Below are 24635 nucleotides of genomic sequence, written 5' to 3' on the forward strand. Positions count from 1 at the left end.
ACAGTACGCGGCCGAAAGTGATGAACATCGACCTTTAAAAAAAGAGATTCGGCTAATTTCGGCTTCGTAGAGCGGTATCTCTGTCGCACAAAATACTAATTGTCCAGTATCTATTAGGCGCTGTTAAAACAGTTATGATTTGCTTCTTTTGATGATTATTTGTATAAAATACACAAATTTTTAGGGTTCCATACCTAAAAAAACAGGCCAAGTGCGAGTCAGGCTCGCGCACCGAGGGTTCCGTAGTACAGTCGCATTTTTTCGACATAAAAAACTATGATTCATAAAAAATTATAAAAATTTGTTTGGAATCCACAGGTGAAGCCATTTCATATGATACCCCACTTAATATAGTCATCTTACTTTGATTATTGAAAATACTAAACTAATTATTAGTTCATGACCACAATTTAATTTTTTTTGTGTGATGTAACCACAAATTCACGGTTTTCAGATTTTTCTCCTAATGTCAGCTATAAGACCTACCTACCTGCTAAATTTCATGATTCAAGGCCAACGTGAAGTACCCTGTAGGTTTCTTGACAGACAGACAGATGACAGACAGACAGACAGTCAACAAAGTGATCCTATAAGGGTTCCGTTTTTCCTTTTGAGGTACGGAACCTTAAAAAGTAACCCTTAGAGGATCAATTTGTTATCTGTCTGTCTCTCAAGAAACCTACCTATATGGTACCTACTTAACTTTCGGGCGCGTACAGTACATAGACTGTATTTATAACTAGCTGACCCTGCGAACTTCGTTTCGCCTAACAGTCGATTCAAATTTTTTAATTTTTTTTAAAATATCAATTCACTATCAGAAATTCTAAAATCCCCACGATTTAGGACTTCAGTACTTTGCAGCATCAGGATTGAGGAGTTAGGATCCGAAGTTCAGTGATGTAGCCTATGCTTGGTACCTAAAATAATTTTGCATCATCCGCAGTTCCTGAAACATTATAGTTTAGTTACATCATCAGGGTTGAGGAGTTGAGACTTGAAGTCTGAGAATAAAGTCGTTGCTTGGTACCTACAATATGAATTCACTATGAACACTTCCTGAATCTTGATAACCCAGGCGGGCAGTAACCCTGCAGCATCAGGATTAAGGAGTTGAATCCAGAATTTTTTATGTGACCACGACGTAAACTTTTTTTGTTGATTTAAAAAAAAATTTGCAAATCGGGCCAGAAACCTCGAAAAAATCGATGTAGAAAAAAGAACCACCTCCTTTTTGACAGTCGGTTAAAAACCGATGACCTTGAAATATTTACGGAACAATCTTTAAAATATCCCCTTTCTAACAAAAGAAGAATGAATGAAATCGGACTACGCGTTAATGAATTACAACTCAGTACACATTTTAACTTTCGTCCCCTCTCCTACGGGAACCATGCTGAATTTCGGGATAAAAAGTATCCTATATTCTTCCTCATAGTATGACCTCAAATCGTACCAAGTTTCATTGGAATCCATTCAGTAGTTTCAGCGTGATGCGCGGCCGTGATACAGACAGACAGACAGACAGACAGACAAAAATGAAAAAAATTACAGTTTTGGGTTCAGTATCGATTATAGAGTGCCCTCGAAAAAAAAATTTCAAAATATCTTCAATGTACAGAATTTGACCTGTTACAGTTTTATTATAAGTATTGATATAAGTATTGATGATTGATTATTCTTGCCGCCATAACATAAAATGAAAGAAACTAAGATAGCGAATTTTAAAATGGCCGCCATGCAAATTAAAAAGTACATAGTGTTATATCTTATACCATGATACGGAACCCATCGTGTTCTAGTCCGACTCGCACTTGACCGGTTTTTCATTTAGGGCAGTATTTCTTTGTGAGAAAAGCCATTCTTTTGTGATTCTTCCAATCTTTGTATTATTATATATTTTCCGGGACAGCTGAGATGTTGCATACTTACTTTATTGAAGTTGTGGTTTTTCTTAAGTTATATTATAGAAATGTAGAAGTAATCATTTATAGAAACCTAAGAAAATATAATATATAACCTTTTAGAGTAATTTATAATCATTACCTTATATTATAACTTACTTATATGTATAACTTTTTTTAGTATTCAAAGTTACAAAAAAATAATTAAACGTTAGTACAGTACGCGGCCATCGTAATGTACATCGCCCTTTAGAATGACATTTCGGCTTTGTAGAGCGTTGTCTCTGTCACTCATACCTATATGACGTTTTGTCGGTCTCCACCACACAGACAGTGTGGCTAATTCCGTTGTACACAAACTCTAAACTAAACTACAATGACACGTTTAAATCTATTGCTATCCTTTCATAATGTTGCTTGCGGAAAAGGATAGCACTAGACTTAGATCCGTTAATTTAGTTTAGTTTAGAGATTGTGTACAAGAGAATCGGCCCCACTGCTCTACAAATCTGCTGTCTTACTTAGTATAGGCTACTTTTTTTCCTGGAAAATCAAAGAGTTATAACAGATTTTTTCAAGGCAGACATAACCATAATATTATGTATAATATGCTTTTAAAACATAGTCATCTATCCAGACATTTGTCTGAATAAATCATGTATCATATACTTGGATATACCTACCTACTATGTGTATATTTGCGAAAACTTCCATAACAGCTATCCATTATCGCTGATATTAATAAATCAAATAAGAGCTCTTGTAAGTTACTTCTCACGAATGGGAAAAGAATACAAAACACTTATCTCATACGCAAGATTTAATAAAATAAATGTGAGTTGTGGTGGACATCCCAAACGGGACCCTACCTACTACTAAGCATACGCTATCAGTCCATCCGTTCTGTCTGTCTGTCCGTCATCGGCTGTATCTCATGAACTGTACTAATAGGTAGAGAGTTGAAATTTTCACACAATTTTTTTTTTTTGGGCCACAGCTTAAATTGATTTCAATAATCTTTAGATTAAGTAACTAGAAGAATATGTATTTCTATAGCCGCTGTAACAACAAATAATTAAAAAAAAAATGAATTGAAAATATTACAATAAAACTTATCCTTATCTAATTACTATACAAATCATTCCCTCATACCTCCGATAAGAAGACGGACGTCCTAACCACTTGGCTATCACAGCTTGGTGGCAGCAGGTTTTTATTTAGTTATTGGTACTGATCCTGTGCACACCTAAATTTTAGAGTATTCACATCCTCTTCTTACTAATGCATTTAGAAAAGGACAGATACAGTTTGACAGTTTAAAATTTAATTTAGAGCTGTCAAACCTCGTGACTTTAGCTGCCAGTCGCGAGCCTATTGTTTAAATTTGTAGCGTGCACTAATAATTTAGAGTCTTTAAATGTAAAATTCATGTTCCGTCCCTTTTTAGCAATATTAAAAAGAATAAGATGTAGATAGTCTAAATTTAGTTTAGAAAAAGACAAGAGAACCGGCGCCATAGGGGCCGATTCCCATATACACAATCTCTAAACTAAACTTAAATCACACGTCTAAATCTATTGCTATCCCTGTCATAATGTTGCTTGCGGAAAAGGGTAGCAGCAGGTTTGGACCTGTTAATTTAGTTTAGTTTGGAGATTGTGTACAAGAGAATCGGCCTCATTGTCAATTTTTGTACCTTGTTGCGTCAGCTACAGCGTAGGCAACAACAATAGGTATCCAGTTTTCAATCAGTACACAAGGCCATAAAGTAGCAGGCTTCATTTTATAGGTTACGTGAGGGACGGTGGCTGTTACTCTTTAATTAAATCTATCGGAGGTGACGCCGACCGTCGGACAGTATCGTATTAACTTGGGACATGGTGTATCCCTGAAAATAAAAAAATAAACCTTAGATTAATTTATTAATTAAAATTAAATAGGGTAGTTTTGTTTTAATCAGTTGTGCTTCAATTTCAAATCAATTTATTATTACTAGCTGATCCGCGCCTTCAACCGCGTGGAATTACATTTTTTTAAATCCCGCGGGAACTCTTTGATTTTCCGGGATAAAAAGTAGCCTATGTGTTAATCCAGGGTATAATCTATCTCCATTCCAAATTTCATCCAAATCCGTCCAGTAGTTTTTGCGTGATTGAGTAACAAACATCCAAACATCCACACTTTCACTTTTATAATATTATTAGGATTAAGATTACGATTAATATTATCTTACAAATATTGTACTAATATTATAAATGCGAAAGTGTGTTTGTTTGTTTATTTGTTTGACCTTTTTTCCTTCACGCCCAAGCTCAGCAACCAATCCACTTGAATTTTGGCTTAGAGATAGTTGAAAGGACGTAGAGTAACATAGGCTACTTTTTATCCCGGAAAATCAAAGAGTTCCCAGAAAATCCAAGAGTTCAAACTAACACAGACGAAGCCGCGGGCATAATCTATTATTTAGCACAAATAAAAATGCAAAATAGGTACCATGTTCTAAAAGACATTTTCTTTTGAACAACGGGTATGCAAAAGTTTCAGTTTGTTCCCGACAAAAGATAAAATGCAAAAAGACTGCCTTGGAAATGTCGCATGTCTTCCTAAATTCTGGATTACAAGTAATATTTTATAATATTTTAAAGCGCCAGCCAACATATTATTTTGCTTTGTTGAATCACGTCGACTCTGAATATTTTAACATTTTGTTGTTGGATAGCAAGACTGGTTTTCGTGTTTTTTTTTAAAGAAAGACTTGATAGAAAGAGCTAGCCATCGTATGCCAGACTTACGTTATTTTATAAAACCGGCCGGTATAGGGTTCCGTAGTCACAATAATTAACCTCGAAAAACAGACTTAACTCCTTAACCTGTGAACCCTACTTAGCCATGATAGTTTTCCTTTAAAATTGATTATATATACTACTGCTGTGAACTGTTTCACGTTCCTATATACTACCATTTGGCTAACAGTGGAGGGGGGGGACACCTGACTCTAATAAAAATTAGCACTTTAAAACATCATATTTTACAAACGGATCTAGAAATCGAAAAATGACTTTGTCGGCGTGATTAATATTTAAACCGTTTAAACAAGTGATAATGGCGCCGATTCTGTTGTCTTTCTCTAAACTAAATTTAGAGAATCTGAATCTTTTTCTTCTTCATATTGCTAAAAAAGTAAAGAACATGAATTTTACATTTAAAGACTCTTACAATTTTAAACAATAGGCTCGCAACTGGCGCGTAAAGGCACGAGGTTTGACAGCGCTAAATTAAATTTGACACTGGCCCCGATTCTCTAGTCTCTCTCTAAACTAAATTTAGAGTATCTGCATCCTTTTCTTTTTACTAATGCTAAAAAAGGAACGGAACATGACTTTCACATTTAAAGACTCTGAATTTTAGTGCACAATACAAATTTAAACAGTAGGTTCGCGAGTGCGTGCTAAAATCACGGGTTTTACCATCTAAAAATTAAATTTAGAAATGTCAAACTGCTTCTGTCCTTTTCATATTACAATAGTAAGAAGAGGGTGCGAATACTCTAAAATTAGGTTGTGCTTAGAATCGGTGCCACTGTCAAACTGTGTCTATCCTTTTCATATTGCATTATTGAGAAGAGGATGCAAATACTCTAAAATTTAGGTGTGCTTAGAATCAGTACCATTAATCGCTTAAAACGCACAGTACTCCGAAAAGTTTGAAGTGCGGGCACAGGATCTAACCCCTGACCTCTCGAATAGGGGGCGGAGTATCACGGCTTTATATACTTAAGGCAGTGGTCCGACAGCCGGCGAGAAAACAATTAACTTTCGACAAATTTCTCTCATAAATGTACATTCCGTGTAAATAAATAAATAAAAATAAATAAAAATCTTTTTTATTCGTATAATCTTTTACAAGCACTTACGAATAGTCGGATGCATCTACCACTGGTTCGGAATGCCTTTCGTAAACGAAAGAGAATATTATGCATATATCAAAAGTTGCTCTCTGACTGTTCACACTGCCGGCGACGACTCGCTTTACTAGTTTTGTCGCTGAACGACGAGCTTTCAAAAATAAACTCACTCAGCGATTCTCGTTCAGCGATGCTCGCTCACATGAGGTTTGCACAGGACTGAGCGACCGCGGGCGAATGGCGCAAGTAATCGCTCGTCGCACTTGCACACTCGCTTATAGCCCGGCGACAAAACTATCGAAACTACACACTCGCTTCCCGCTGATCGCCAATTGTTTCTTGGTTGTTTCTCTTGTTTCTCGTTCATCGTCGGCGGTCGGACCACTGCCTTAAGGTAACGCTTATTAATTTTGTCTTATAAATTCGCTGATACGGTGCCTCCGGAAAATTCCAAATTGGCTTTCCCTTCGCTGCCCTTTCATCTTGTCACGGACTAGCAGCATCAAATTAGATGCGGTTTGACTTACGCACATCTGAGGCCGGAAAATAAATGAACGATATTTTCATCTTCGACAGGTTTCCGCTTGATCGAGATCTTGACTGATAGTAAATCACCTGAATTAAAATCTAAATATATAAAAGGAAAAGGTGCCTGACTGACTGATCTTAGAGCCTCAATAGCTCAACAGGTAAAGGAGTGGACTGAAAACCGAAAGGTCGACGGTTCAAACCCCGCCTGTTGAACTATTGTCGTACCTACTCCTAGCACAAGCTTGACGCTTAGTTGGAGAGGAAAGGGGAATATTAGTCATTCAACATGGCTAATATTCTTTAAAAAAAAAAGATCTATCAACGCACAGCTCAAACTACTGGACGGATCGGGCTAAAATTTGGCATGCAGATAGCTAATGATGTAGGCATCCGCTAAATTTAATCCCTAAGGCGGTAAAATAGGGGATTGAAATTGTGTAGTCCACGCGCACGAAGTCGCGAGCATAAGCTAGTATTACATTTGTACCTACTTTGTTCATCAAAGCTTCTAAAATGTAAACTGTTTACTTTCCATTCAAAAAAATCTTAATCCCGCGGGATAATGATGCCGAAATTATCCATTCAGCCAAAACCGTACAAAATAAGCCTCAGCTTATTTCCAGCAGACACAATGTTTCGGTTATTACAAACCCCTGTAACCTCCACAAAGGGTTTGTGTGACGTTTTTATGACTTATTAGCTGATGCCCGCGAATTCGTCCGCGTAGAATTAGGTTTTTAAAAATCCCGTGGGAACTCTTTAATTTTCCGAGATAAAATAAAAATAAAATAAAATAAAAATCTTTTTTATTAGTATAAACTTTTACAAGTACTTACGAATAGTCGGATGCATCTACCACTGGTTCGGAATGACTTTCCTACCGAGAAGAACCAGCAAGAAACTCGGCGGTTGCTCTTTTCAAATATTTGATATAGGTACAAGATTATGCCATGTATAAAATAGTATTTGCAGTCTTGTGCGTTGCTGGAACGAGCTGCAGGTCAAATCCACGCTCTTTTATCATTTAGATAATCTTCAATAATTGTGTAATATGCTTTTTTCAGGAGCATATTTTTAATAGATTTTTTAAACTTGTGCAAAGGTAAGTCCAAAATAGTTTGCGGGATTTTATTATAAAAGGTAATACCCATACCCACAAATGACTTTTGGACTTTCCTGAGGCGGAAGGTAGGAGCTGCAAGCTTGTCTTTGTTTCTAGTTAGCCTATTGTGTAGATCACCAATTTTCTTGTAACTAAGAATATTTTGTCTTACAAAAATTATGTTATTATAAATAAAAAGTAACCTATATCACTCTCCAGGTCTTTAGCTATACCCTTGCAAAAAATCACGTCAATCCATTGCACCGTTGCGGCGTGATTGAAGGACAAACCAACAAACCAACAAACCAACAAACAAACACACTTTCGCATTTATAATAAGGGTACTGATAAATCTTCAACGCGTAATTTCAATTTTCATCTCCTAATGCCGCCACTGTGCCTACTAGGTGTGATAGCCTAGTGGTTAGGACGTCCGCCTTCTAATCGGAGGTCGGGGGTTCGATCCCGGGCACGCACCTCTATCTTTTCGGAGTTATGTGCGTTTTAAGTAATTAAACATCGCTTGCTTTAACGGTGAAGAAAAACATCGTGAGGAAACCTGCATGCCTGAGAGTTCTCCATAATGTTCTCAAAGGTGTGTGAAGTTTACTCATCCGCGCATGGGCAGCATGGTAGACTATGGCCAAAACCCATTGTCTGTAGTGACCCATTGTTTGAGGTTTTTAGTTTTACCCACCACAAAATCGCCCAACGCGCCTAAGGTGGGTTTCATTTCAATAAAAGTATTTTCTTACTTATCGTGCCCATCAGATCAAATCAAATCAAATTGAATCGTGTGAGCAACCAAACTGGATTTTCTCTCCATTCACTTATTAATAAATCCGATCCATCTTCATTTCGCTTTTGAGATTGGCTGTCAATGGCTTTTAAAACCAATCGGATTTTGTATTTATAAATTTTATTTTATTTTATACCCTTTCCACCCTCTTTTTTCTACAACCGCACCGCGCGCCACCGTAAGGAATTTCACCCTCACCATCTGGGTGTCTGGTGCACTTCGACCGTCCGCTGCGCCAGATCCTTCTTTCCACGCACGTGCAAACTGTGGAACCAACTCCCATCGGCGGTGTTCCCACTAGATTATAACATGGGGTTATTCAAGGGGCGGACCAACAAATTCCTAAAAGGCCGGCAACGCAACGCATCGGCGGCTCCTCTGGTGCTGCAAATGTTCATGGGCGGCGGTAATCACTTAACATCGGGTGACCCGCCTGCTCGTTTGCTCGCTATATCTATTAAATATATATATATATATATATATATATAATAACCTAACTGCAATATTAACTTGATTCATCATCATCATGATCAACCCATCGCCGGCTCACTACAGAGCACGGGTCTCCTCTCAGAGTGAGAAGGGTTTTGGCCATAGTCTACTACGCTGGCCATGTGCGGATTGGTAGACTTCACAAACCTTTGAGAACATTATGTAGAACTCTCAGGCATGCAGGTTTCCTCACGATGTTTTCCTTCACCGTTAAACCAAGTGATATTTAATTACTTAAAACGCGCATAACTCCTAAAAGTTAGAGGTGCGTGCCTGGGATCGAACCCCAGACCTCCGATTGGAAGGCGGACGTCCTAACCAATAGGCTATCACAGCTTTTTAATAATATCTATTAAGTTATATCTACAAGATTATTCGAAAGTTTACGCAAATAAAGTTGCGAACAAAAATTCGCCGTGATATACCCATCTTGTGCTCTGAAACTCTAAATTTTCAACTTTCGGTTCTAATTTACTTCGCTAATATTTTCGAAAAACTTCCGTCCAACTTCCCTCTCAAGCCACTCGGGCTCGGGATAATTCTCCACTAAACCACTGTGGAGTTTTAATGCACCCATTTTACTGGGAAATTGCTTTGGGAAGGATGTTTTCGAAATTTGTTGGTTATACCATTAAATGTTCAAGGCTCTGGGCGGAGAATTTTATAAGCATTTGGCTAGTTTTGTTGCTAATTGTGGAGTCTAGGTATGTGTTACAAAATCTAACAAGCTGAAAAAATTAATCGAAACCTAATAAAATTAATCATTCCTTCATCATCATTATTATCACAACCCATCGCCAGCCCATTACTGAGTACGGGATTTCTCTCAGGCTTTATTTAAATTCATTATAGGCAAACGCTTGACCACAATCATACCTGATGGAAAGTGATGATGAGGCCTGAGATGGGACGCGTTTACCTAGAAGATGCCTATTCACTGTTGTTTTAAAGTTACCCGGGTTGTAATTGGTAGGAAACTCAGATCGTGGAAGAGTATTTCAAACCTTAGTTCATGCGTATGAGGAATGATGACGTAAAACATTTCGTGCGTCCCTGAAAAATATATTATTTTAAATCAAAAATATTATTTATGCAGTTGGAAAACCATGCCTTTGCATTTCCGTTATTTTAAATTGAAATTCAGTTTTAGTCTGTTTGCGTCCAGAATATAAAGAAGCATATTCAGAGGCCGTCCCGGGCGAAATTGCGGAATCATTGCAATCTCAGACATTGTTTCGTGGGTAGCGCGATATTGGATTCCAGAGTGGTAACGGAAAAAATTCATTGCCAACATGTCGCCGAATGTTGAAAATATTGACTTGGATACATACGGTAAAAAACTTTTTCTTTTTGTAAGCCTTTGTTTATTTGTTCCTGTATTTATTAGTTTAAAGTTTAAGGGGACAGAACCATTCAAAAATATGAAAAGAATAGATTTATTGAAAAGTGTTACTTATAATATACAGTGGGAAAAACGCATGCCTTTGCATTTCCGTTATTTTAAATTGAAATTCAGTTTTAGTCTGTTTGTGTCTAGAATATAAATAAGAAGCATATTCAGAGGCCGTCTCGGGCGAAATTGCAGAATCATTTCAATCTCAGACATTGTTTCGTGGGTGGCGCGATATTGGATTCCAGAGTAGTAACGGAAAAAATTCATTGCCAACATGTCGCCGAAGGTTAAAAATATTGACTTGGCTTGGATGTACGGCAAAAAACTTTTTCTTTTTATAAGTTCTTGTTTATTTACTCTTGTATTTATTTACTTAAAGTTCAAGAGGCCGGAATCAACCCAAAACCGGCCAAGCGCGAGTCAGAATTGCGCATCGAATATTCCGCACAACAGTCGTATTTTTTCGACATAAATCAAAAACTGCTGTACGTAAAAATAAATCAAAATCTGTTTTAGAATCTTCAAGCAAAGCCGTTTTATATTATTTGTTTATGAACATATTTTAGACGTAACCACAAATTCGATGAATACATCGTACGGAACGCCCTCCATGTAAGTCACCTCGCACTTATCCGGTTTTTTACTAAAGAAGGCCGAAATTCCTCTTCCAAGCAATTCGTTCAGTGTAAACTAGGCATACTTGTGACTCACAAAACAATTGTAGGGGACACCCAACAAAAGAGACGAATAAAGGGAGTTTTGTTTTCGGCTTTTTTGTTAAAACCTGCGGAATTCCTGAAAAGACCCCTCGTTGGCTACATTGAATTAAATCGACCGTTTCACTTATTCGAAAATTTTCGTTTCAAAAGGATAACATTTTCACTTTTGTTCTTGTTTTTGTGGCGTTTTGTTTTCGTGCGTGTTAGCCAACTAATGATTTGGCGGAAATGAATGAGTTTAAACGTTGTTTCATTACCATACATTAAACGCGATAAGAGAAATAATAGCTAGATGTCACAAATTATGGCAAGCTTAATTAACAACGTTAGTTGATTTAATACAATAGGGCCGTCATATTTATAGTTTGTTTTTAATTAATAATGACCTAGGCAGATTATCATAATCACTTCTGACACTCCATACAAATGAACTGATTTAATTTCCTATTACTACTACCGGAACATCGGCCTGTCCGCACCAGATTTGTGTGATGATAGGTAGGGTTGAGGTCTGAGCGAAGACAATTTAGGTTTAAAAAATCACGTGGGAACTCTTTGATAAAATCCTCCGGGATAAAAAATGTTGCAGGTTTCAAAAAACGCTAATAACCACTCTCAACTAACGATAGATAGACTCCAACTTGTCATCCAATAAAAAAAATCGAAATGCAACAGCACAACTATTGTGGAAAAGTCTAGATATTTTAAAACGTCTTAGTTTTATCCTACGAGCAATTATTAAATCCGCGAGCTGCCCATTAAGCCGCGCTCTCACGGACTGTGGAGAAATGGCGGCCATTTTCATAAATCTTCGTAACCGCTTCCTTTTCAACTGTTTACTTTACACTAAAATATGCTAAAATTAACATTTTATGTTACGCTACGTCCATTTTTTGTCTCTGCTTAAATTTAAATATAGAACCCAACCGAAACCCAACCTAGATTAAAGTTTTCTTGCTATTTTAAAAGACCTCTTGCATTGCGTTGTCAAAATTAGAATGTTGTCTTAAAAATACAGTTTTAGCAGGTAAAAAATGTATTCACATATACTGGATTTTTTACTCTTGTATCTAGCTTTTAACTAATAAAATTAGATATGTGGTAATTTCTCCGGAATGCAAGCTTTATGTCTGTACCAAATTTTATCATAATTCGTTAAAATGTGGGGCCGTGAAAGGCTAGCAGACAGACCGACAGATAGACAGACATTTTTACGCATATTAATAATATTAGGAAGTAAGTATGGAGTATGGATTAAGTACTGAGTGCCAATCAATGAGGAGGTTTCCTGGCAACGTTCGAGAAAATTTTCATAGATGGCGCTGAAAACTTCCACCACTAAAGATGAAAAATAATACCTATATCTATATCATCTATGTTTAAATTTTTAAATTTAAATCGGATGCGAAATTAATTAATTACTTCTATATTATAGTTCACAGATTTTGTGGGGAAGAAACGTAAGGAAAATTGCAGTGCACGTTAGCTCTTACTCTTCATCTATCTCATTTATTGACACGACCTAAACATTAAAGCATAGATCATATTATTAGGTATTATTTTTCATCTTTAGTGGTTATAAAATTCAGCGCCATCTATGAAAATTTTCTGTTGCCTGGAAACCTCCTCATTGAACTAGGTACGATCTAGCCTAATTAATTAATGATTGATACTAATGTTTGATGCAGCTTTTTTGGAATCGACCAGCGGATTAAGATCCGGAAAATACGCTAGGAAATTCAGAAGAATAAAGAATTGTGTTTAATATGGATTTATTACATAACAAAGAAACATAAATCAGAGTTAAAAAGGCTTAGGTGTTAGTTGAATACGTACCTCAAAAGTTATTCCATTTAAAAGCTTTTTAGTACCATTATTCCTGTACAACAACGAAACTAAGTGCATTAAGAGTTATTTTTTAAAAGTAGTTATATCCACCTTAATTTGAAAGCTTTTAGGTGTAGACCTGATTGCCTAGTTTACTTCTCTCTTTTTGTTTCGCTTTATTTTAGTTTAATTAAGTTCTGAGTTGGAAAGAGTGGTTCCACTACCGTCTTGCGATTGGTCTTACTTAGGCACAACGCACATCACCAGAGCAGAGGCGCGGAGTCTCTCTTGATAACAACTTACCTAATATAACTCAAATAGTCCTAGTAATTATTTATAGATGTACATGTCTGAACCCTCCGGAATAAAAAGCCTGTATGGTGGCTGTAAGGCGCCATTTTCGAATGTATTTTTTTTAAATAATGGCTTGTTTCAGAATATAAATTTCAACGGTAGGTATGTCAAAGTCAAGGTCAAATGGTTTATAAATTACTCTTTTTGATAGTCAGATGTTGGATTTGTAAGATATAGTGGTGATAATTATTACGCAAACTTAAAATTAAAGCTTTGAGGATTCCAAACGCACCCAGGTCTGAGAAGTACCCACAACAAACTCAGCCGGGTATTCTTTTTATTATCACCAAAAGTATATATAAAAGTAAAATTATGTAAGTATATTATGTAAAATATGTAAAAGTTCATAAAGCTGAGTTTAAGTTGTATATATTTTTTTTTTAAATATTGAATACTACAAAACTAATTCGGCTGAAATTTGAAATGGAGATAGCTTATAACCCGACTTAACAAATAAGCTACTTTTTATCCCGGACTCGGACGAAGTCGCGGGTGTCATCTAGATATCAATAAGACTCGGCTCCACTCCACTCCACTCTGTTTGTATGCGCTGACTCTCAGACTCACCATCTAATTTGAAATACATCCCAAAAATTGCGTTACCGGCAGGAATCGAACCTGCATCTTCTGGGTTCGCGCCCGATGCCACTAATTTCGTCACTGGCAGTAAGCAAAACCGTGGCGAGTGGTCAAGGCATTGGGCGCGAACCCAGAAGATGCAGGTTCGATTCCTGCCGGTTACGCAATTTTTGCACTGTGATAGCCTAGTGGTTAGGACGTCCGCCTTCTAATCGGAGGTCGGGGGTTCGATCCCGGGCACGCACCTCTTACTTTTCGGAGTTATGTGCGTTTTAATTAATTAATTAAATATCGCTTGCTTTAACGGTGAAGGAAAACATCGTGAGGAAACCTGCATGCCTGAGAGTTATCCATAATGTTCTCAAAGGTGTGTGAAGTCTACAAATCCCCACATGGCCAGCGTGGTAGACTATGGCCAAACCCCTTCTCACTCTGAGAGGAGACGCGTGCTCTGTAGTGAGCCGGTGATGGGTTGATCATGATGATAATGATGAAGCAATTTTTGATATGTATTTAAAATTATTTAGTAATTTCCTTGAAGTGTAGGTAAAAACACAATCATAAAAATTATAAAACTCACCATCTAGTTCGTAGCCCTGCCCCCACTGCGGGAGCCCCTGCGGGTACCCCTTGGCATCAGGTTTGCCTATCGATATCTTGAGGCTCTTCCACAGCTTCATCTTGGCCTCATAGCTACACGTCACTCGACTCCATCACTCAACACTTCAAACAACACTGTTTGATCAGCACGCAATCTGAAACAATAAGAAAATATTCTAAGAACATGTTTCTGTCACTTCGACCGTGAAGATGACCTCAGTTCTACAGCGCTTTCGTAGCAGTCACAACAGCATTCTGGGTGCCATCCATACATTATATCTATATATCATCCATCATCCATCCATCCATCCATCTTTTTTTTTTTTTTTTTAAAGAATATTAGCCATGTTAAATGACTAATATTTCCCTTTCCTCTCCAACTAAGCGTCAGGCTTGTGCTAGGAGTAGGTACGACAATAGTGCAACGGGCGGGGTTTGAACCGTCGACCTTTCGGTTTTCAGTCCACTCCTTTACCGGTTGAGCTATTGAGGCTCTTTCCCGGGGAAAGACATAGGCTACATTGTATCCCGGAAAATCAAAGAATTCCCGCGAGATTATTCAAAAACCTAAATCCACGCAGACGAAGTCGCGGGCATTTTTTTATTTTTTTTTATTATTATTTTTTTTTATTTGACTAACCAACAACATTTACACATACACAAGTATTTACATACAAAAGGATTTAGATTGAATATCAATCATTTTTATACTTGCGCATACGCATTGTTTTCACGGGAGCGTATCGTCTTCGTCGTAAGAACTACTGGTCTGTGACGAACGGATATTGCATACATTATGATTTTCATTATTAGGCATTTGTCATTTATATACTTACGGATTTATTTTTAACTACCTGATGTCCGCAACTTCGTCCGCGTAGATTAAAATTTTTAGTGTATTTTTACCTAGTTTAGTAATAACTAGCTGATGCCCGCGACGTCGTCCGCGTGGAATTAGGTTTTTTAAAAATCCCGTGGGAACTCTTTGATTTTCCGGCATAAAAAGTAGCCTATGTCACTCTCCAGGTCTTTATCTATACCCATGCAAAAAATCACGTCAATCCGTTGAACCGTTGCGACGTGATTGAAGGACAAACCAACAAACCAACACACTTTCGCATTTATAATAAGTTAGATGATATTGATGATGATAGTGATTCCGAGTGTAGGTACTACTTTCAGCATAAGATAATTACAAAAGGAAAACAACAATTCGACATGATTCAATAGATATGGCGCCGCAGTGACAAAGTGAGACAAACGCTGATTCATTCTTCCAACTAACTTAAACTAAGTCATGCTCTGAATAAAATAACCCACTTATTATTGCTCTGGAAAATAAGCTGACGAACAAACTTGTTAGCGAGACAAAGAAGCTTTCAATCCATAATCCATACTAATATTATAAATGCGAAAGTGTGTCTGTCTGCTAGCCTTTCACGACCCATCCATTCAACCGATTTTGACAAAGTTTGGTACAGATAGCGCTTGCATCCCGGGGAAGGACATAGGCTACTTTTTATCCCGGAAAATCAAAGAGTTCTCTAGGGATTTTTAAAAACCTAAATCCACGTAAACGAAGTCGCGGGTACACAAAAATACAGTACCCGTAGTACAAGATTTTACGTCTCACCAAACCAAACCAAATTCGAGAGTGGAAATACTTCCGCGTTACAGTAAACTGGATCTTAAATGCCTTGTTTTAAAGCTCAAGTTTGTCTACACTTCTACAGCCAGCGCTCCAAGCGGAAACATTGCGAAATTAAAATCAGTGACATTGAATATTTGACTTCAATTCAAGGCTGTTTAGGTCCATTTTACTGTAACGCGGAAGTATTTCGACTCTCAAATTTGGTTTGGTTTGGTGAGACGTAAAATCTTGTACTACGGGTACAGAACCACGGAACAGAACTGTTCCGTGTACAGAACACTTTTATTATTATAACCTGTTGCTATAAAAATTGTGTAACTTTCATAAAATATTTTCCCGAATTGAAAAATAACTAGAATACTCCATTTGCTCATAACAAAAGGAGCTTGGAAGGGAATTTTATTTCGGTAGAAACTATTCGTTCACTGGAGTGCCTCGGACTACGGACTGCGGGCGCTACGAAATTGTTAATGTGATTTTCTCAAGACCACTAAGGCACGGACTAAGGTGTTGAATAACTAAGGAAAAAAGAGATATACAGTAAAAAAGCGATGATTATGACCTAGTGGTGACTTCGGCCTCTGATTTAGAACATCGCTCGTAGGCACGCATCCCTAACTTTTCTGAGTTATGTGCTATAAAGAAAACATCGTGTAGAAACCTGCATATTTGAGATACCTAATGTTTTCAAAGATGCGTGAATTCTGCCAATCCGCATTTTCTAGCGTGGTGGACTACGGCTTAACCATTTTCATCCTGAGTAGAGACCTGTCCATCTTAGGCTGCATCATCACTCGCCACCAGGTCTGATTGCAGCCAAGCGCTGGTCTATAATATTTTAAAAAAAAATCCGGAACGGTTTATCCCCGTATTAAAAACCGGTATTACGTTAGTAAAAGGAAGAGTTGAATAATCTAAATTATAATCACTAACTAACTTACTCATCACGGTTGCACTGGCAGTGAAGCCTCAACTCGAGCACAGTTTCAGTTTTAGCATCCACATCGTCTAATTAGCAATTCCGTTTCCGGTACGAATACTTACTATCTACATATACCTACCCGTAGTTCCCGTGTTAACTAATCTACGCTTGATGAAAAGTTTGCGCATTATTTGACTATGGGAATAACGTTCAATGAAACCAAACGCTTTCGTCCGGTAACATTAAACGTTTTTCAAATTTATTTTTATCCTCCTTTTTCATACAATATTCGAATATGAAACCAATCAAACTCAATGAATGTAGTTTGAGCTGTACGTTGATAGATCAGTCAGTCAGTCAATCAGTCACCTTTTCCTTTTACATTTATTTAGATTGAGTTCGTAAGTACCTAGTTATGTGCTTAGTATTCCAACTAGCTTATGCATGCGACTTCGTCCGCGTGGTCTACACAAATTTCAAACCCCTGTTTCACCCCCTTAGGGGTTGAATTTTCATAAATCCTTTCTTAGCGGATGCCTACGTCATAATAGCTATCTGCATGCAAAATTTCAGCCCGATCCGTCCAGTAGTTTGAGCTGTGCGTTGATGGATCAGTCAGTCAGTCAGTCACCTTTTCCTTTCATATATTTAGACAAGCTTATGCTCGCGACTTCGTCCGCGTGGACTACCAAATTTCAAAACCCTATTTCACCCCCTTAGGAGTTGAATTTTCAAAAATCCTTTCTTAGCGGATGCCTACGTCATAATAGCTATCTGCATGGCAAATTTCAGCCCGATCCGTCCAGTAGTTTGGGCTGTGCGTTGATAGATCAGTCAGTCAGTCAGTCAGTCAGTCAGTCAGTCAGTCAGTCAGTCACCTTCTCCTTTTATATATATAGATTCCAATGAGAATCAAATTACGTTTGTATAGAAAATGCTGAAGAGCGCGTTTGGGGTCACCTACGCTTTGCGAAAAAGATTTATAGAATTTCTAAATTACTTTTCGTGAATACACGTTAAGTGAGAACTGAGAAGTATTTCTCTTTTCTCTAGAGCTCTTATCTGTATAGCTAGATTTTTAGAAAAGCTAGTTCTTAAAGAAAATGTAGTGTTTAGTATTCTACACTCAAGTCTTGGAGAAATCGCATTAGCCATTTCGCTACAAAAGTCCGAGTTCGACTGATCGAAGAGTTTGCAACCTAATTAAATTCTATTAAAGCTCTTTTTTACCCAACCGTTAACTGGAGGGTTATGGTTTTAGCAGTTTATGGTACCCGATATTCAATCAAATCTATACCTACTCTGATTTTTATTCGGTGGAAATTCTGACGTTGTCATTTTTAGGGTTCCGTACCTCAAAAGGAAAAACGGAACCCTTATAAGGCCGTCGTGTCTGTCCGCCCGTGCGTAAATGTTCCGCTACATTGCTGGCGCGACATTGCTGCCTAGCTCGGAATGTCATCTCATATAGGTAAGCTTATAGAGATTGTCTTATAGAGTCTTATAGAGATCATACGGCGGGGGGACGACAGCTTAGAAAAGCTCATAGTGACGGGCAACACGGAGGGCAAAAGACCGAGAGGCCGCTCACCAACTAGGTGGTCCGACCAGCTAAAGGAGTCCAGCAGGTGTGGATTTCATCACATTGTAAAAATCGCCACCGACAGAAGCCGATGGAAACAGATAAGCCATTCGAGGGCAGTTTGCCAAGACCACCGGACCGGAGAGAGAGATAGAGATTGTATGGGGACCAGTAGTGCCACGACAGCACTGCTGCGTGCAGTGTGGTTCGGAATCATACCTTTATGGTTATTATATCTCAGACGACATAGGGTGCTTTTCCACCAGAGATGTTACGTTTGGTACGTTTTTTCTTTTTTTTTTTATTCAGATACAAGTTAGCCCTTGACTGCAATCTCACTTGATGGTAAGTGACGATGCAATCTAAGGTGGGAGCGGGCTAACCTGGAAGGAGTATGGCAGTTTTTATTAAACCCATACACCTTTGGTTTCTACACGGCATCGTACCGGAACGCTAAATCGCTTGGCGGCACGGCTTTGCCGGGACCTCCCTCTAATAAGACCACAGCGCTTACCACTGCGCCAGGGAGGTTGTCATGACGTTGCTATGGATGCGTTTGATATCCACCAATCATATTCATTGGTGCACAAAGCTTAGCATTGGTGGAAACGGATTCAACTAAGGTATATGAAGGATGCGTGCTGTGGATGCGTGCTATGGGCCGTCGCGAGTGGTATAGGCGGCGCATCTTCATACCGCATCTTCCTCGCACAGCTACATAGCTTAGTATTGGTGGAATCGGTCACATATTTTCGTAGCGTAGTTTTCACAGTTTTCACATCTTCGCAGCATAGCTGCATAGCACATCTCTGGTGGAAAGGCACCCTAACGAGAAAGCACATCCCGTCCATCTCAAACCGACACTTTTCTGTAAATAACTGCGAAGTCTGTTATTATAGGAGCTTAAGTTTCATTGACACACATGATTCACGGCGCGTTGGCGCGTCGCCAGCACAGAGGCTGTAATCAAATACGATAGATAACGAGCACGTACACATTATAATTAATACACAGTGTCTTGTATTTGTCAGTACGTAATTAATATGGGCAACGTTCAGGAAGCTTCGAGATGTCTTCTTATGTAAAATTCCTCAGTGCTTGAAGACCAAAGTCTTCGGACAGTGCGTGTTGCCAGTGATGACATAAATGGGTTCGAGACATGGTCGCTAACTATGGGCCACATAAGAAAGCTCGGAGTCATTCAGCGGGCGATGGAGAGAGCAATGCTTGGAGTTTCTCTACGTAATCAAATCAGAAACGAGAAGATCCGTAGGAGAACTAGAGTAACCGACACAGCTCAACGGGTTGCGAAGCTGAAGTGGCAATGGGCAGGGCACATAGTTCGTAAAACCGATACATGTTGGGGTCCCGAGGTGCTGGAATGGCGACCTCGCACCGGAAGACGCAGTGTTGGAAGACCCCTCACTAGGTGGACGGACGAGATCAGACGAGTCGCAGGGAGCCGCTGGATTCAGGCGGCGCAAGACCTTGGCGTGTGGAAGTCCCTACAAGAGACCTATGTCCAGTAGTGGACATAGATGATGATGATGATGATGAATTAATAGGCGTCTTATGGACCGAATTTCATACCAAAAGGCCTCTATACTCCAAAAACTCGCAACATTTCCCGACGTTAGTACAGAGTCGCATGTCAAAGTTCTTCGGACAATTCTCCCGGCGTAAAAGTCACTACATTGATCCTTTCGCAAAGCAAGGTTTAAGGTAACAGTGGGCCAGAGGGCCTGATGGTCACTTATCCGATAAATCTAAAAAATTGAGTTTGCTGCGGGCGGTCGAGTCTAATAAATTAAAGTCCTAGAAGGTCCATAAAGAATGATAATAAAATTAAATAACTTGACTTGGGGTGTTGACGCAAAACATTAGTTTTTAGTTTAGTATTCGCAGAACATTATGTAATCTGTAGATATATGCACTTTATTATTACGATAAAACACGGTACCAAAAATATCCTCAATCATCCAATAAAATAACGTACATTTTCATTGCGGAAAAACGGGGAAAACGTTAAAATTCTATGAGCGGAGAGCAATTTATTCGCACCAAACACGCTTGGCTCGAAACGGACATTTATAGGTCGCAATAAAACTGATAACGTCTAAGTAATAGCGCCATCATATTGTCCTCTTAGAGACACATCTTACATTTTTATGATAATTTCACGCGGCGATGGAAATATCAATGGTTCCACAATTCAGTTTGGCTAATTTATTGGAGACAGTAAAAACCTTTTACAAGTACTTACGAATAGTCGGATGCATCTACCACTGGTTCTTATTAAAAGTATGCTCCTGAAAAAAGCATATTATACAATTGAAGATTACCTAAATGATAAAAGAGCGTAGATTTGACCTGCAGCTCGTTCCAGCAACTCGCAATACCGCAAATACTTTTTTATACCTGCATGGCATAATATTGTATATCAAATCTTTGATAAGAGCAATCGCCGAGTTTCTTGCTTGTTCTTCTCTGTAGGAAAGGCATTCTGAACCAGTGGTAGATGCAGCTGACGATTCAAAAATACTTGTAAAAGTTTAATTGAATAAGAAATATTTTTATTTTATTTATTTATTTATTTATTTATATATGAAAGGCTGCACAAGTCAAAGTGCAGGCGTTTTTTTTTTAATAAAAATGAAGAGTAAACGAGCAGGCGGGTCACCTGATGTGTATAAATAAAAATGAATCGCTGAATGTGTTGCTAAGCGCAAATCTCAAGAACAGCTGAACCGATTTCGCTTATGCTTTTTTTATAATACTTCTTGAAGTACGAGGATGGTTCTTACGGAGAGATTTTTTTTAAAAAATACCTGAAAAAGTCTAAAAACAATACTTTTCTATATTCCCATACAAAAGATTCGTAATAATACTTCAAAGTCAATTTGAACTTTAATACCGTGCCATAAAGTTTAAGTGTTAGTGGAGGGGTTCCGGGAAGGCAAAACAATTGAGTGACGTGTTAGGCGGTAGGAAGTTCGCCGGGTCAGCTACGTCAATCCGTTATACCGTTGCGACGTGATTGAAAGACAAACCAACAAACAAACACACTTTCGCATTTTATATTTAGGGTACTGATAAGGGTACTGATAGGCCCCAAGTTTTAAAAGCGTATTTTCAGTTGACGTCAGGCTATTAATTAGGTCAGGCTAATATAAACGCTGTCTTGATGCCTCAGCCCGGGGAGTAATACTTGAGCACGAATCTATTAAGGGGGTAAACAAGCTGCATACTTAGGGGGTACCACAGCCTTAAGAGTTAAGATAAGATTTATATTGTGTTTCATAGTGTTAGCTGAAGCCGTGTGTGAAGAGGATTAAAATAAGTAGGTAGTGCGCTTTAAGTCAAAGTCAAAGTCAAAAAAGTTTATTCAAAATCAGTACCCTTATTATAAATGTGTATTACAAAAGTGTGTTTGTTTATTGGTTTGTTGGTTTCTCCTACAATCACGTCGTGTGATGTAACCACAAATTCACGGTTTTCAGATTTTTCCCGGAATGTCAGCTATTAAGATCTACCTACCTGCCAAATTTCATGATTCTAGGTCAACGGGTAGTACCCTGTAGGTTTCTTGACAGATCGACAGATAGACAACAAAGTGATCCTATAAGGGTCCCGTTTTTTTCCTTTTGAGGAACGGAACCCTAATAAAGATTTTTTCATTTTAATTTTTTAATTTTTCATATCATGGACTTTCCAGAACAAAGTACTCAGGGAAATAACAAATGCACCCTGGTATGTAAGAAATCACGATCTCCACAGGGACCTTAAGATAGAGTTCGTAAACAAAATCATCCAAGAGTACGCAGAAGCTCACCAATATCGACTTCGCCATCATGTTAATTTGGAGGCTGTGAAGCTTCTAGATAACATGGATATCAAAAGGAGGCTCAAAAGAACCAAGCCGTTCGAATTAGTGTTAAAAAGTACATAAGTGCAGCGTTTGTGTAATAGTGCTTGTGCTACTTTATTTTTCTAGGTCACAAGAACATAGTGAACTGTAAGTACGTGTTAGAATAAACTAAGGACAGTTATTGGACTGTAAATTAGATTTAAAAATTAATCATAAGTAGAAGTTTAAGCTAGAATAATATTACTTATTAGCCCATAGGCTAGATGGTAGTAGTAATAAAGCTGCCATTTTATAATGGTGCTTTATGGTAGGAAAAAAAAAAAATATCATGGACTTCCGCAAAGTAGCGCTTGCTCTACACAACGTATAAATTATCGTCATGGTTTTAAGTCAAAAGTCTGATCAAAACGATTTCACGCCAACCGCAAGTTTGACGTAAACTGGTACAGAAATATCCCTCACGCTGGGAGGGCGCTCCGGAGGAGGGATAATTAAATTACTTAGTGATGGTGTCAGATGGGCGACGGAAATAGATGCCGTGATGGACGCGGAAGGGGTTAGGGTGTGACCCGCCATAAACTTTACTTTGTTGCTGTTAATATTGAATGTGTTAATACACAATTGAAGATATTTTATTTTAACTGAAAAACTGTAAAATGTAACTGTGATACATCGACAACGTCAATATCATTTTTGATCGGTGGCGGTGTGGTGTAGACTTTCCAACCAATTTTTAACAGTTGTTAATTTAAATTTTTTTTTTTTTTTTTTTTTTTTAATACAATAAAACTTAAAGCTAGCCTTATCTAATTACTATATAAATCATGACCGCGTGGAATGGTGCCAAGAATACTGGCTGCATTTCCGCGCTGGACAGCCAGGCTGATCCGCTGCGCAAAAAATGAGCCAGCCCTTCTGTCACCAGTTGAGGCTATTAATCGCGGTGAAATGTCTCGTAAAAAATTTTTAGCACTAAGACTCCATGGCCCCAGGGTCTCCACGGCAAACGGCACAAAAATGTAACTCTCTATAGGAGAGGCATACTTACGCCGCTTGCCGTTTTCAGCTGTTTCTGCTGCGGCTCCCGGTCTTGATGCTGTCTTCCTGATATGACACGGGGCCAATGTGTCAACGCAAGTTGCGTCCCACATTAGCGCCCGTCCCCGTTCCCAGGGAACCAGCGTCAATCCATCAGGTCTCTTGCCATCATCCCGACTAATCCCTGCCGGCTCAATGAGCGCAGGAATATTTATGGTGGCAAGAGCTCTTTTAATTGTATCGTTAAGAGAGCCATGCCTAAACAGCCTACCGGAGCTCCTTTGGCAAGAGAGTCCGTGGATTCCAAATTTATCAACCTCTTTTCCACACGGACATCTGTGCTGATGGCACAGTGGTGTTCCCAATCTGAGACCTAGAGCCACACGAAAACTTTCGTTATCTAAATTATTGAAGATTATCTAAATTCTAAATGATAAAAGGGCGTGGATTTGACCTGCAGCTCGTTCCAGCAACGCACAGGACTGCAAATACTTTTTTATACATGGCATAATATTGTTTATCAAATCTTTGAAAAGAGCAACCGCCGAGTTTCTTGCTGGTTCTTCTCGGTAGGAAAGTGGTAGATGCATCTGACGATTCAAAAATACTTGTAAAAGTTTGTAGGCGCGCTAGTCACGTACATCAGAAATAGGAAGGAGAATGACCGATAATTATTATTATTAATCCTCAGCCGACATCAGAACGTATCAGAACGTAGTAATTAACCACTAGGTACTTTAATCAATGATCTTTACAATTAGTTCTCAGCACTTTAAACAACCTATTGGATGAGTCGGGATTTACTTTCTTAAAATGAACCAGGCCGCATATGTGAACTAACGATATTCTTGTGTTATCAAATTACATGGACTATCCTCAATTATTATCATGGAAACTCTCACGTATAGCACAGGGAAACTATCAACGCAAGGTAACGAGGTAAACCTAACCTAACCCTACCTAGGTCGCCTCCAACCACCCCTCACAGCGACCCCTCACCTCACTCTAACCTAATCTCAACATCATCATCATCATCATCATAGCATCATCGCATCATGTGATTAGGGCACAATTGCTATTGCAACCTCTGAATCAAATCACTAGCCATTTCTTTATCTGATCATCTAAAGACAATCTACCACTGGTTCGGAATGCTACAGCCTACCGCGAGAAGAGCCAGCAAGAAACTCGCGTGGCGACTAGCTCAATCATCAATCTCAACTTCATGAACACTCTTAAAATAATCATTGCATTGACACTCACTATCTAAACCAGATCATATTATTGACTCCTCTTTACTAACTCGCAATATCACAATAGCTCTACCTTATCCACTCTATGCGCGTCTACATACCGAATGCCATAGCATC

The 24635-nt window shown here is 38.5% G+C and overlaps 1 protein-coding gene across 2 annotated transcripts in view; it reads right to left on the bottom strand.

Moving 5' to 3' along the window:
- Positions 1-24635, bottom strand: part of Grip (Glutamate receptor interacting protein) — a 377891-nt gene that overhangs the window by 249496 nt on the left and 103760 nt on the right. For both annotated transcript variants that reach the window (XM_034968807.2, XM_069498721.1), the window contains one exon: positions 14185-14359. In XM_034968807.2, coding sequence (XP_034824698.1) covers positions 14185-14284 — 100 coding nt within the window. In that variant the 5' untranslated portion in view covers positions 14285-14359. The remainder of the gene's footprint in view (positions 1-14184; positions 14360-24635) is intronic.

This window comes from Maniola hyperantus, chromosome 5 (genome assembly GCF_902806685.2).
Source record: "Maniola hyperantus chromosome 5, iAphHyp1.2, whole genome shotgun sequence".
NCBI lineage: Eukaryota > Metazoa > Arthropoda > Insecta > Lepidoptera > Nymphalidae > Maniola > Maniola hyperantus.